Below are 14,355 nucleotides of genomic sequence, written 5' to 3' on the forward strand. Positions count from 1 at the left end.
TGTACCAGTGATTCGTTCAGCAGTACGAACTATTCGAGGTAGTCTTCAGAGGTAAGATTTGGTAGCTGAGCTAAACAGTTATTGACATGCAGGGGACTGATTCAATGATGAAAGTGTAAAATTGTTTCAGCAGCTCCTTTGCAAGGTTGAACTTCCTCAGCCAATGAAAGAAGTAAGTAAAGCCTCTATTGAGCTTTTTTTGACAATGGAGTCAATGTGAATGTCCAACTTCAGGTCCTGAGAGATGGTGGTGCCCTGGAACCTGAATGATTCCTCTGCTGCCACAATGCTGTCCATGATGATCATTGGGGAGAAAGCAAGTGGGTTCTCCTGAAGTCCACTATCATCTCCACTGTTTTGAGTGTATTCAGCTCCAGGTCGTTGTGACTGCACCAGACAGCCAGCTCCTTAAACTCCTGTCTGTAAGCAGACTTGTGACCATCCGATAAATATCGTGTCACCTGCAAACTTCAGGAGCTTGACAGACAGGTTCTTTGAAGGGCAGTCATTCATGTACAGGTGTTTTTAAGCCTATCATATTAGTCTTAACAAACTTCAAAAACGTTTTAATGTCAAAACTTATTGAACTTATATGGAACTCATGTGGATTTTATGAACAACGCCAGAACTGATATTTTCACCAAGTAATTGTATAATTTTTTGAAGTGCATTTATAGATAAATAATTAGATTATTTTGATTATGATTTGATATGTTGATTGTTTCATATACCAGCAACATTTCAACCATTATTCAGTTGTAAATGTTTAGTTATAGTTAAATATAAAATAAATTAATTAAGTTTCTTTCTCTTGTGTGTTGTAATGTTCTGTAAGTTGGTTCAATTGCTCCATGTTTGGCACTTCAGAACTTCTGTTAAAAGAACACAGTGAGCATCAATGCTCCAGATTTTTCTTTTGTGTGAGCTTTGTAGATATCAGGCCTACACATGCACATAACCATTAACACGCTAAAGAAAAAGATAAACATAACAAAGGTAGTATGTGACTTCTTTAGATTTGACGTATTCTGACCTGATGCTGTCATTTGGCCCAGGAAGAGCAGAAAGATGGATGTAGCGTCCACCTGTAGATGACCCCATTCCTGATCACCGACTACAGTGGCACATGTGCCGGTATGGTACTTGGCATGAAGGCAGTCTTTAGTGCTTTTGCTGTACTTGAACTTCTCCACCTTATCAAGCTGAAATCATATTCACAGCAAGGCTTTATTTACAAACTATGTACTTTAGATTAACCAACCAACCTGAACGTGACTGGTCACAATTTGCATACAGTTATTATAAGAGGCCGCCTGACTGTTCCCATATTCTCTGGATTTACGATTCATATTTACATGTTTGGGTTATAGTGAGTGTAATAGTTGTTTTACATACACATAGTACATATGTAATTATAAACTTTTATTTTGGATGTAATCATATAGTCATTACATTATATTTACTATGTAATAGCATTGTAATTACATTGGTAGTACATAGTAGTTACAATGTTAATACATAGTAATTATAATGTAATGACAATGTAGTTCCATTATGATATTGTAATTACTTTGTTGTTACATAGTAATTATGTTGCATTACATTGTTAATACATATTAATTATAATTTAGTGACAAATAAAAATTACATTATATGTACTATGTAACAATAATGTTACTACAAAGTAGTTATAATGTAGATACACTGCCATTACAAGGTAATTATAATCTAATGACAATGTATTTGCATTGTAATATTGTTAATGTATTGTTATTACAAAGTAACTATAAAATAATGTAATAAAAATACGTTGTTGTTATTACTTAGTAATTATATTGTATTGCATTGTTAATACATAGTATTTATAATTTAATGATAATGTATTTACATTGAAAAACAATGTATTTACGTTGTAATTACAATATTACATAGTAATTATAATGTAATGACAATGTTAGTACAATGTAATTGTAATGTAATGACAATGTAACTACACTACAATATTGTAATTACATTGTTATTACACAGTATTTATAATGTAACAACAATGTATTTACAATGTTATGACAATGCAATGTCATTGTTATTACTATATAATTACTGTGTTGTAACAATGTAATAACAATATTACAGTGTGGTTACATTGTCATTACATAGTATAAACAATAGCCCCTTTCACACAGTGATACCGGTAAATATCTGGAAAATTTCCGGAACGACTTTACCGGTATATTCAAAAAAGCGCTGTTCACACAGGCGAGGACGTTACGGAAATTTTCCGGAAAAGAGCATTCACACATCCATTCCAAAATAACGGTAAATTCTGACATCATTCACCACAAATGAGCTTTTATACGGCTGCGCTTGTATTTGTAAACATTTGACTAAATTACAAACTCTGTGGATGATCAATATTGTGAGCAACTTTCACAGGATCACTTTCTCATGTCGAGATGTTCATAATATGTGCGTGTGCAGGCGCTCACAGGCTGTTTCACAGGCACACGCAAAGCTTGAAGGTAAACAAACAACGGCTTATCATAAGCATCTCATCGATGATTATTTACACAGTTGGCATAAAGAAGAACATATAAACGTGATCTGACTAACTTCTAGCAGCTAAATGTGTCTGGAAAAATATTCAAAGGTTTTTATTCTCACAAACCGCGCGGACGTAAATGCGTCTGACTGTTGTGATTGGCTAAAGCAGACGTCTCACGTCAGCACGTTCTAGACGTCCACGCGCTTATTACGGTAATCTTCCTTCTGCATTCACACAGCGCAGCATTCCGGCAAATTGCCGGTAATGTTACAACTTCTCTTTCCGGAAAATAGCCAGAACGAATTTACTGGTATTTTCAAAAAGGACCTGTTCACACATACAACCTTTCCGGAAAATTGCCGGCAATTTTCCGGAAAGGTCTGTATGTGTGAAAGGGGCTATTGCCATTACATTATAATTAGTATGTAATAACAATGTATTATAAATGACATTGACATTGTAAATACATTGTAATAATGAATAATTGTAATAACATTGTAACTACATTGTTATTACATATTGCAATATAATGACAATGTAATTACATTGTAATATTACAACGACATTGTTATTACATACTAGTTATGTTGTTTTACATAGTTATTACATAGTAAATATAATGTATTGACAATAGTATTACAATGTAATTATAATGTATTTACATTGTAGTATTGTAATTACATTGTTATTACATAGTAACTAAATTGCATTACATTGTATTACGTAGTAATTATAATGCAATGACAATGTAAGTACATTTTAATAACATTGTACTTACATTGTTTATACATAGTAATTGTAATGCCAATGTGATTACATAGTATTATTGTAATTACATTGTGATTACATTATGATTACATTATAACAACAGTCATTACATTATAATTACTATGTATTAACAATGTAAAAACATTGTAACAACAATGTAACCACATTGTCATTACATTATACTAACATTGTAATAACATTGCAATTATATAGTTTTTACATTATGGACAATACAGTTGCATTGTAACTACATTCTTATTACATTTTTATATTGTATTACATTGTTATAACATAGTTTTTGTAATGTATTACATTAATACATATTAACTATAATGTATTGACAATGTTATTACAATGTAATTATAATTACTATGTAATAACAATGTCATATAGCAACACCTCTCCTTGATTTGGTGTCACTCTGAGGGGGTTCTACAGAATTTTGGCTGTACTGAATAAGCATTCTTTTGAAATAAATTAAATCAAGTGTAAATTCTTTTTATTTTACCCACATGTATAGTTCAAATAAACAACAAAACATCAATCACAACAAAAAACAAACAAGGCATTTCAAACTCAGACACTAAATAATCTTTCTGAAAAAAAATTCAGTGACCACTTATCATTTATAGCACTTGAGAGCGAGGAAATAATTCCTCCTGATGTCCTGTCACTCATTAAAAAAGAGATGGTTGTTTTGTGTAGTCAAGCAGTCAAATTGCCCTCTGTTTAAGTGAGATTGTTGCTCCCCGAGAAGTTGGTTAAACATAGAATCTCCCAGTGAGAACAGCAAGCCAACATGCGCACAAGGATAGCAACTATAGATTTAACTATAAACACATAATTTGTATCTGACATGATAAAATTTATGGTGTTGTTTTATTCATTTACACAAATTACTCACACTATTTGAACACCACTCATACACTCCCCCATTGCTAGTGGGAGTCTTGTTTCTACAATTCTAAGCCTTTTCCTTGTTTATGCCCTGGTATAGTTTATCGTGTTTTGATTCTTTGCAGCCTGCATTGACATTTTGACTGTTTAAACTCTTGGATTAACCCTGTTGTTGTTTGGTTTTCAAAACCTGCCTGTCTGACCATTGTCATAATAACACTGCATTTGGAATCGACACCTGTCGTCATGTCTTTCATCCGTTTGCAGTTTCTGAAATAGAAATTTGTATGTTGCTGGCGCAGATGGTTAGGACAAAAGCTAGATTTCTTCCAAATTTAAAATAAAAGTGCTGACTTTGTTTTGCAAAAACTAAGAAAAAAATATTGTAAAGATGATAAAGAAGAACTTTTCACACATGTTTATGTCCATTTTTTGACAGCACAATATCTGTCACCGGGTGTCAAGGGAGTGAAGACAAGAGGTTGGATCCAAATGCAATTTGGATGAAAATGCAATTTCATGAAAAAGATTATTCGTACAGGCAAAAACAAATGAGGCCAAAAAACAAGAACTCGGGTATCATGAAGGGCATCAAAAAATGCAAAAACAAAGGGATGATCAAAGTACAAAAAGTTACAAAACAATCATCAAAACATAACTAGAAAAACTATAAACAGGACGACACTCACTGAAACCATACAAGTACTGACAAACAAAGACTCCGCCTTGACTGGTGTGTGCAATGTGTATAAATAGTCCAAACAATTGATGATGACGATATTCAGCTGTGTGTGATTAATGGTTAATGGTGACTGGTTTGTGCAAAGGCATGCAGGTATATGTAGTTCCTGAATGACATGTGTAGTATGCCAGTGACCTTACAGGATCACATAGCTGGTTATGTGACAAATATCAATATTAAAACTTTAAAATGGTTAAGAAATTATTCTTTTTTTTACTGAAAACATTGTTATTCACTGATGGCTGAACTATCACAGTACGATGCATTGTTGGGAAAAGAACAATGTAGTGATGAGTATTTCCAGAAACCGTAGTTTCTCTGACGCAGAAATTTTGTTTGAACCACGTTAGTTATAACGTAAAATGTTCATAATGATGCTCTAAACAAAGTGGAGTAACTACTTATTTAGGGGGAAAAATCCCATCTGAGAACCATCTGACTTCGATTCCAGCAGGTGAGTGATAGTATGAGGTGAGTATAAATAGTGCATGGGTGATTGCAGGTGCGGGTGATCAGTAATCAGGTGAGGGTTCATAGGGAATCCCTTATTATGGTGGGCAAATCCCTTATTTTCACATCCCAATGTTGACAGGTATGACCCAGACCCTTTGCTCCTCTCTCCGTTCTTGTATCTCACTGCCAGCCCCTGATCCATGCCTGTTATACTGACCTATGTATGTTTGCTGCATGCCTCTCAATCCTTTAAGCCTGTTGTTCATGTGAGTTTATCTACCAGCACTTGTTGTTTTTTAGTTTATTAACTGTGTTTAATAAGCATTCTGCAAATGGATCCCTCGTTATCAGACTCTCTGTTACACACGTATTCTCTCATATATAAATCATATAAATCATTAATGTTTGTAAGTCTAAATTACAGTAGGCCATTTATTAAAAAATAAAAAAATCCTACTTAATAATAATAAAAATAATCAGCATATTTATTATTATTATTAATAATAATAATAATAATAATAATAATAATAATAATAATAATAAGTAGAATATATATATATTTTTTTAAAGTTTACTTTTACAAATTGACACTGTAACGAGGAGGCTGAGACAGTGTTGGAATCCATATGCGGAAGTTTATTAAGGGGCTTATGCAGAGACATCAAGGTGTGAACAGGCAAAGAGTCTGCAACATGTAAGCAGTCCTAACCATTCAACATACACAAAGGAGAATACTGAAGATGTGGTGATAAAGCAGGCAAAAGATCAAGGCAACAACAAACAGTCCAAAGCAAATCAAAAGGGCTGAGACAAAGAACGTATTTGATCAAAACAGGCAGGGTCATACACAGGTTAGCAGTCATGAGAGTCACTTGTAACAACGCTTGGTAAGGCAGATAAACTGGCAATACTTCGCAAAGTAACATGGCCTGAGCTCTCACTTGCTATACAGCACAAACCGGAAGTGAGCGCAGAGGGAGCAGAGCTGAGTTAGTAGTTGGGCGAGAGTAGGGTTGGGTATCGTTTGAGGTTATTTTGTTACCGGTGCTAAATCGATACTTTTAAAAAACGGTGGGACCGGCCTGAACCGATACTTTTTAGCCACAAAATTATTTGACAAAAATACAAATTTTAAATTATTATAATTGAACAATCATCATCAAACATCAATTCATATTTTATATATTAGAATTATATTAATATATTTCTTTTGATCAGTTGTTTGTTAGCATGAATGCAAGATTTGCATTATGCTATTAAAATTACATTAGCTTACTACTAACCTGTCTAAAAGCTGTCTTCAAAATCAGGAATCACCTTTTTTCTGGATTTGGGGCTTGTGACTACTTTTATATGGACATCAGTGATCTAATGATTTGCCTTAATCTGAATAAGACAATGACATGATTCAGGTGTTTACATGAATTGCTTTTTGAATGTAACATTCATGATTCCCAGTTACATGTTATAGCACATAGATCCATTAACGTCATTGCGTCACCAGCCTATAAATGTTTCCTCCACAGTTTTGTAGCTATGTTTCCATCCACCAATTTTTATGCGCATTTTGGATGGAAACGCTGCTTTATTTACACGTCTTTTATGCGATAATTCAGTTTTGCACATAAAGTTCATTTGCATTTTTGGATGGAAACATAGTGTCTGTAGTGCTTTAAGATAATCAAAAATCCCTGTTTACGTGGAAGACTCTTGATCAGAGTATTGTCTTAATCATATTAAAATCTGAGTATTGAGGTCCATGAAAATGTACTCTCTGAAAGTGCCAGATGATGTCACAAGCTGTCAAAGATTCCATGAGCCGTCACATTTCATAAGTTTAACGTGCTTTCCCCCTTACACACAACTTTTGTAAAGCATCTACTGTGGGTTGATGTTTCAGAATCCTTGCTTGTGAAATATAGCCATACTTTAGAATGCTTAGTTTAAGCAAATTAGATGAATGTGATCATGCGTGTTGATAAAGGGAGTCGTTCAACGCATGTGCCGTACTGCGCAATTTGCAACACAATCTCACGGCAATTCGTAACTTTTTCACTTTTTTCAATTTAGTACGATTTGCCTATCCCCCAATGATGGTTGGGGTTAGGGGTGGGGTCAGGTGCCACGCCTTCTTTTTAAAATTGTACCATTTCATACGACTGAACTCGTACGAATTCGTACGAATTAGCCACTAAACTGGCAAAACATAAATACTTACGTTTTCTCGTAAGATCAGGCTGCAATTTGCCTTCAATAAGCAACAAGAACAAACACCTGACATCGCTGACTCTGTCCATATTCCTCAAAGCTGTTTAGAATTAAATATTTGGAGATGTGTGACTGAATGCGTACCTATGTGTGCCTTTGATGCACCCCTTGATGCTTCTTAAGGCGCGAACAGGACAGTTGAAAGTATCACACCAGGTGGGTTACATTCGCATGTTATTTGAAATTAAACTGTTCAGATGGCGCTCTGTGGCGCGTCAGAAATATGAACAGTGTCCTGAGCCTTGGCTGGGCGCCGCAGACAGCCGCCGACTTGTGGCGCCGGTGTGTGTTCCCTGATAAAAACCTATGTTTAGAATTCTAAAATGCATGGCGCATGGCGCTTCTGGTGTGCGACCTGCTTTAAGTTCTTGTCGCAGCACCAGTGGCACTGGAATTAGGCACCGAAATTCATATGCTGATTCGTTCCGGTGCATACCAGTTACGATACCCAACCCTAGGCGAGGGCTCCCTCTGCTGGCGTGGGGTTACAGACACATTCAAACTACTGCAGAAATGTTCTAACCAACAGGCCCATGTCTTATACACTATAGATACATTTCTCAATAAATAACCTATAAATCAAAACCCATAACGTATGCTATATATTTGTTTTCACAAGCTTTGTAGATGTAACATACATTCTGCTACAGCCACCTACAGCTTTCTTCATGAACCAGGGCTGCGTTCAAAATGGCATAAACGTTTTCAACGTGCACTACAAAGGGAACGCAATCATCAATATGAAGATCGCTAAAACTGAACTGTAAAAATACTTTGAAAGCAAATTACACCTAAAAGAGACGACTTTGATGTTTTTAATAGTTGGAACATTCAAAAGGAATAGGGCATAAGCGGGATTATGGGGAATACAACACAACCAGAAATTCTGCTTCTAACTACAGCTCTAGATGTGTAGTTGCAAGCGTACAAGTTTGCGATGCAGTTTGCGAATGTTCAATAGAACGACAGATTTTTGAATTGCCAAATCAACAAACTCTCCTTATAGCGACAGAACTTGCGACCTTAGTTATCTAACAATAGTTTTCAGAGACACAACCGTGAATGATTATCATTTTGTGGGTAATTTGCTTCTAAATATCAATATATTTATTTGAAATTTGGAATAAATGTGTTCAGACTCTTAACATTTTACTCAAACATACACTTAATAAATCCAGAAAATCAGAGAAACATAATTGTCAAGTGGTCTCCTATTTCTTTCCATTGCTGTGTAATTGAACAAGAAGGGTTGTTTATTCATACCTGTCTGATCATGCACTGCAGTAATCCTCGCATGAGCTTGACCACGCTCTACAGGACGAGGAGAGAACAGGAGAGAGGGAAAGAGAGAAATGAGCCTTGACCGTGACCTTATCCTCTCCATCTGCTACGACTATGAAAGAAACATGAGCCAAATGATGTGCCCTCTGGCATTTTACATGCTCTCCCAGACACAAATACTAATGAGCAGAAAATATTCAATGTCTGGGACGCTGTCAGACATGATCTCCGATGCCCTGCGACAAAATCACGGTGTTTTTGTTTGTGTCTCTCAGCTCACTATGTATGCACAGACCGACCTGCTCCAGTTCATAGGCTTTGGCTTTGTCTTCATCTCTGTCTGCGTTCTTCCTGTAGGCCAAACTCAGAGCCCACACTGACAAGATGCAGTACACGTTGTCTCGAACCCAGGCGTGAGGTAACTTCTCATCTCCCGGGAGTAAACCTGTCACCGGATCCTGAACAAATGTCATGAGAAACCATATATGTCAATATCTTGAAGATCTATCATGCTTATAAGCAATATGTTACAGTTTAAAGTGCACAATACAATTCTAAACGTACACTGCAAAATATGCTTTTACTGCTTTTTTTGCTAGTTTTTGGGCTCTATCATTCCCCCGGCGCAATCAGCCGCAAGACGTCTTTGCCGCGATTTGTTGCTATTTTCAGAGCAGCGCAACCCTAATTTTCACATTTTGCACCACATTGTTTAAATAGCAAATCTATTTGCGCTACTTTGTAGACTCATGGGTGTTTCGGTCTAAAAAGGAGGTCTGTTAAGGCACAGGTCTTCAGGATTAAAATGTTACAAAAATTATTATTTTCTACATAAATATAAAAATCATGCCTTCTTCATGCCGGGGGGCTTTTTTCAGTTTATTCATAACAATTTGCATTTGTATAATGTTATTATTATTAGCAGTATTATTTATTATAGGCATTTTTAAATTTAATAAAAAAACAAGTTTAGATTTGTCCACATGTTGGGTTTTGGAGATGCATACATCACTATATGGAGCATAGGAATAGGACGTGTGTTTGGATATAACTCAGTTTTTTTTTTTTTTTTTAAATCTTTTTATTGTTTTTAGCATAAGAAATAATCAACAACATAAACAGAACAACAACAAAAAAAAACTACATAAATAAATAAGAAAAAAAAAAAAAAAAAAAAAAAAAGGGGGGGTTACAAAGGCCATTTCAAAATATACAAATAGTCAGATACAACATAATACAACATCATCCAGAAAGCATAAGGAAATAAATAGAATTAAATATGAAACAAAATAATTTACAGAGAAATGCATAGGCTCCACAATTCGATTTACTCCAGACCAATCTCACTTATAAAGAGTTACAAGTTAGCATTACTGATATAGAACATAATTGGGCTCCAGATTTTTAAAAATGTGTTTAGTTTGTTTATCATCCCATATCGCATTTCCTCCATGGGCAACACGAAACTTAAGCTTCTAACCCACATTTCGAAAACAGGCACATAATCTGACTTCCAATTTTGTAAAATTATTTTCTTTGCTAATATCATACACAAAGATACTGCCTGTGATATATATTTATCTCCTATTTCTGAGGTGTCTCCGAAAATGCCCAATTTTGGATCTGGGGACAGACTTATCCCGTATACTTCAGATATAAAATTAAAAATGCTCTGCCAAAATGAGCTAATTTTATGGCATGACCAGAATGAGTGAGCCAGTGTACCTTCAGAGTTTTTACATTTGTTGCACAATGAGGAAGAATTTGGAAAAATCTTATTTAATTTCACTTTAGAATAATGCAGTCTGTGAACAACTTTAAATTGAATCAGTCTGTGTCTCGTGTTGATAGAGCAATCATGAATTTTGGAAAGATAATCTTCCCATGACTCATCTGATATTACTGTATTTAGCTCTTTTTCCCACTCTTTCCTAATTTTGTCAGTGTTTGAATTAACCTCATCCAATAATAAGTTATAGAAAAAAGAGACAGTACCTTTTTCTATTGGGTTGTGTTTTGTTATATTCTCAAGTGTCTGGTGTATGGGTATATTTTCAAAACCATGAAAATTTTTCCTAGTAAAATCCCTTATTTGTAAATATCTGAAAAACTCAGAGGATTGAAGATTATATTTTGATTTTAACTGACTAAATGAGCCAAATTTATTATCAACATATAAATCTCTTATATATACTAATCCTATAACTCAGTTTTTTGACCACACTTCACTATTGTTGTTCGTTTATTCATTTGCTGGAAACTAGAACTGAATTTAGAAATAGTTTTGAATCAAATCTTTGGGCTTAACAAACAAAGTTAAATATGTAAGCTAATAAGTGTCTTCTGTGGAGTGCATACAACAGCCTTTCCTTTTCCACGAAATTAAAAGAGTAAAGAGTAAAAGTGAAGAGAGAGTAAAGTGGCCAAACGGAGGAGGCTTGTTCTTTATCCTCGGGCTGCAGATGGTCTGTTTAACTGTTTTCTCGCTAGTGAAGTGTTCGGTTTTTCCACTTACAAAGTTTGCCATTTGAATAGCTAATGCGCGATGGTGTGACGCAACTGACTCTTAAAGGAAATGGGAGATGAGACTTCACATTTTACTTTAGTCAAAAACTAAAGAATACTACAGTTTTTAATATAATACTTTAGTTTTACACTAAATTAATATTCATATATATCCTGTATACTGTTTATCAGGTCATCGTTGTTACCCTAATACTACAGTATTATGTAGGATTTATTAACAAACATTTTTAAACAATATATACAGCATGTAATATACAATTATAGTATGATTGAAAATCAATAAAGGGCCTATTGCCAACTTTAAATGTACACAACTGCAGCTTCATTGTGTGCAAAATTTCAGATTTATAACTAGTTACAAACATATTTAAATAAAAGAAATTGCACAAAAGTTTAATTTAACTTATTATTATTTTTAGCACTCATCTAAGAACCAACTTTATTAGACAAATTGTTAAAATACATTTTTTTGTTGCTTTAAAAAAAACATTATTTTATCTATTCATTAATTTTTTTCTTTTTGGCTTAGTCCCTTTATTATTCTGGGGTCACCAATGCGGAATGAACCACCAACTTATCCAGCATATGTTTAACGCAGCAGAAGCCCTTCCAGCCACAACCCAACACTGGGAAACACCCATACACTCTTGCATTCACACACATACACTAAAAACTATTTAGCTTATTCAATTCACCTATAGCGCATGTCTTTGGACTGTGGAGCGAACATGAGTAGAACATGCAAATTCCACACATGAATGCCAGCTGACCCAGCTGGGGCTCAAACTAGCGACCTTCTTGCTGTGAGGCGATTGTGCTAACCACTGCGTTACTTTGACGCCCTCATATGGAGAAACATTTAACTAAAAAAGTTCTGTCAACAATACACTTTAACCATGTTCAGTTCCACATAAAAAAATACTATAGAAATTTATAATCAATTCTACAGTGTTTACTATAGTAAAGTGCTCTGATCTGTAGTGGTAATTCTACAACATAATATAAACATATAATACAAATACCCAAATAATGTAGATTTTCTAACTATAGAGTATTTTACACTACAATAAAACACCACAGGGTTTTTATTATACTAAATACTGTAGTGTACTTTAGCTTTTACTAAAATCAACATAATATATCCATTTATACCCTGTATACTGTTTATCAGATCACTGTTGTGACTGCACAGCAAAATCCTCTTGAGTAGAATTTACTCAGTTCAGAGAATACTTGGTCCCTCTTTAAAGGGCAAGCAGGTTGGTAAAGCTGTTGTTTGTGGAGTTGCTTAATGGTTCTCTGCTGAGATTTTGAGAGATTCAATGTATTATATTTCAGCTGACTTCATCTAAGTCTGTGACTTAAGTCAGTTGTAGCTTTGTGTTTCTCTTCCGTATTTCTGCTTACTAACAGCAAGTGTTCATCATCAGTACTCAAACATCATCCTTTCAATGTCTCATTAAATTGAGTATCATCAACTCAATTTAGAGAGGGCCTAAATGCTATCTAAACTGAGTAGGCCTACATTTTACTCAGAGGATTTTGCTGTGTGTATTCTTAACAGTATTATGAAGCATTGATTAACATAGATTTTTAAACAATATATAATATATGCAACACACTGTAATACATAGTATTGTACTATAGTATAGTATGACTCAAAAACAATATAGCCTAGTATTCACAACAAATGACTTTAATATGTTAAATAAAAGATCTACAACAGTAGATCAACAGTATTGCCGCTGTTTGCAACATTTAGGATAACTAATAACTATATATTAGAATTATTACTTATTATTAAAGATAACTATTGTAACAAATATATTTAAATACGAATAATGCACAAACATTTAATTTAATTCATTACTATTTACTATTATCATTTATTTAAAAACCAACTTTATTAGACAAAACACATTAAAGCAAATTTAAGCTTTACAGCCAGAGGGGAAAAAATATCTTATTTATCTTAAATCATATTTTCTTTTATGTATTTATTTACTTTAAAGCATATTTAAAGCATACCTTTTCATCAGAGATGTTACTCTGCAGTTTCAGTAAAGGCTAGTGTGTGTGTAAAAGAGCAACACAACACAAGCGGCATACAGTATAGTGGAAAGTGGGATGTTTCTGCTCACCTGCTGACAGAGGATCGTCTGTTGTAAAGTTCTGGCATAATTGTCAAGTTTGACTCCAGAATTACTGCGACTTCTCATTGTGCTTCTGAGCGCAGTTTAGCTCCAGAGTCTCACCACCAGCGGTGCGTCTTTACTGCTGGCGGATCAAGTATCAAGTGTCAAGTACATGTGAAGTGGGCAAATGTCAAAGCCTTGAGGACGAGTTGTACAGCTGTATCTGTTACATTATTAGATGGTGTAACTGGTGTTGAGGCGCGCTCGGGATTATAGCTGTTTACATCCATACTTGCAATTGATCAGTTGCTAAAGAATTATTGATGACAGACTGAAATAACTGAAATCATTCAGCGTAGTGATATGAAACTGTAATGAGGTTGAAACCTGCCTGAAACTACTACGAAACGACTTTAACCTACTATAACTGTGCGTTAATCAGTTTCCCTGCTTCCATAAGAGTCAAAGAAAAAAAAAATTTAAATTTCAATAATCTTTAATGATTTTTTGTCCCTTTCCATTAACATCAGGTCAAAACAGTTGTATTTCAAAATATACTAACAAGAAATTAAAAATAAAATAAAACAAGTTCTAGACTTTTCTGAAGGTTACAGGCTTGAATACAACCCACTGTACATTATATTGGAGAGACATAAAAATAGTTCATAATTTACTCATCCTTTATTAAATTTTTTTCTGTTAAACACAAAAGAAGACATTTTGAAGAAAGCCGGAAACATGTA

General features: G+C 34.4%; 1 protein-coding gene across 5 annotated transcripts in view; it reads right to left on the reverse strand.

The window, feature by feature from the left end:
• Positions 1 to 13,775, reverse strand: part of phka1b (phosphorylase kinase, alpha 1b (muscle)) — a 49,956-nt gene extending 36,181 nt beyond the window's left edge. For all 5 annotated transcript variants that reach the window (XM_073936041.1, XM_009295578.5, XM_073936042.1 and 2 more), the window contains exons 1-4: positions 13,619 to 13,775; positions 9,251 to 9,409; positions 8,934 to 8,981; positions 1,034 to 1,202 (exon numbers count right to left, since the gene is read on the reverse strand). Coding sequence is in view for 4 of the 5 variants with exons in the window: in XM_009295578.5 (XP_009293853.2) it covers positions 1,034 to 1,202; positions 8,934 to 8,981; positions 9,251 to 9,409; positions 13,619 to 13,696 (454 nt within the window). In the remaining variant the exon portion in view is untranslated. The remainder of the gene's footprint in view (positions 1 to 1,033; positions 1,203 to 8,933; positions 8,982 to 9,250; positions 9,410 to 13,618) is intronic.
• Positions 13,776 to 14,355: the final 580 nt, after the last annotated feature.

The sequence above is a fragment of the Danio rerio genome, chromosome 21 (genome assembly GCF_049306965.1).
Source record: "Danio rerio strain Tuebingen ecotype United States chromosome 21, GRCz12tu, whole genome shotgun sequence".
Lineage (NCBI taxonomy): Eukaryota > Metazoa > Chordata > Actinopteri > Cypriniformes > Danionidae > Danio > Danio rerio.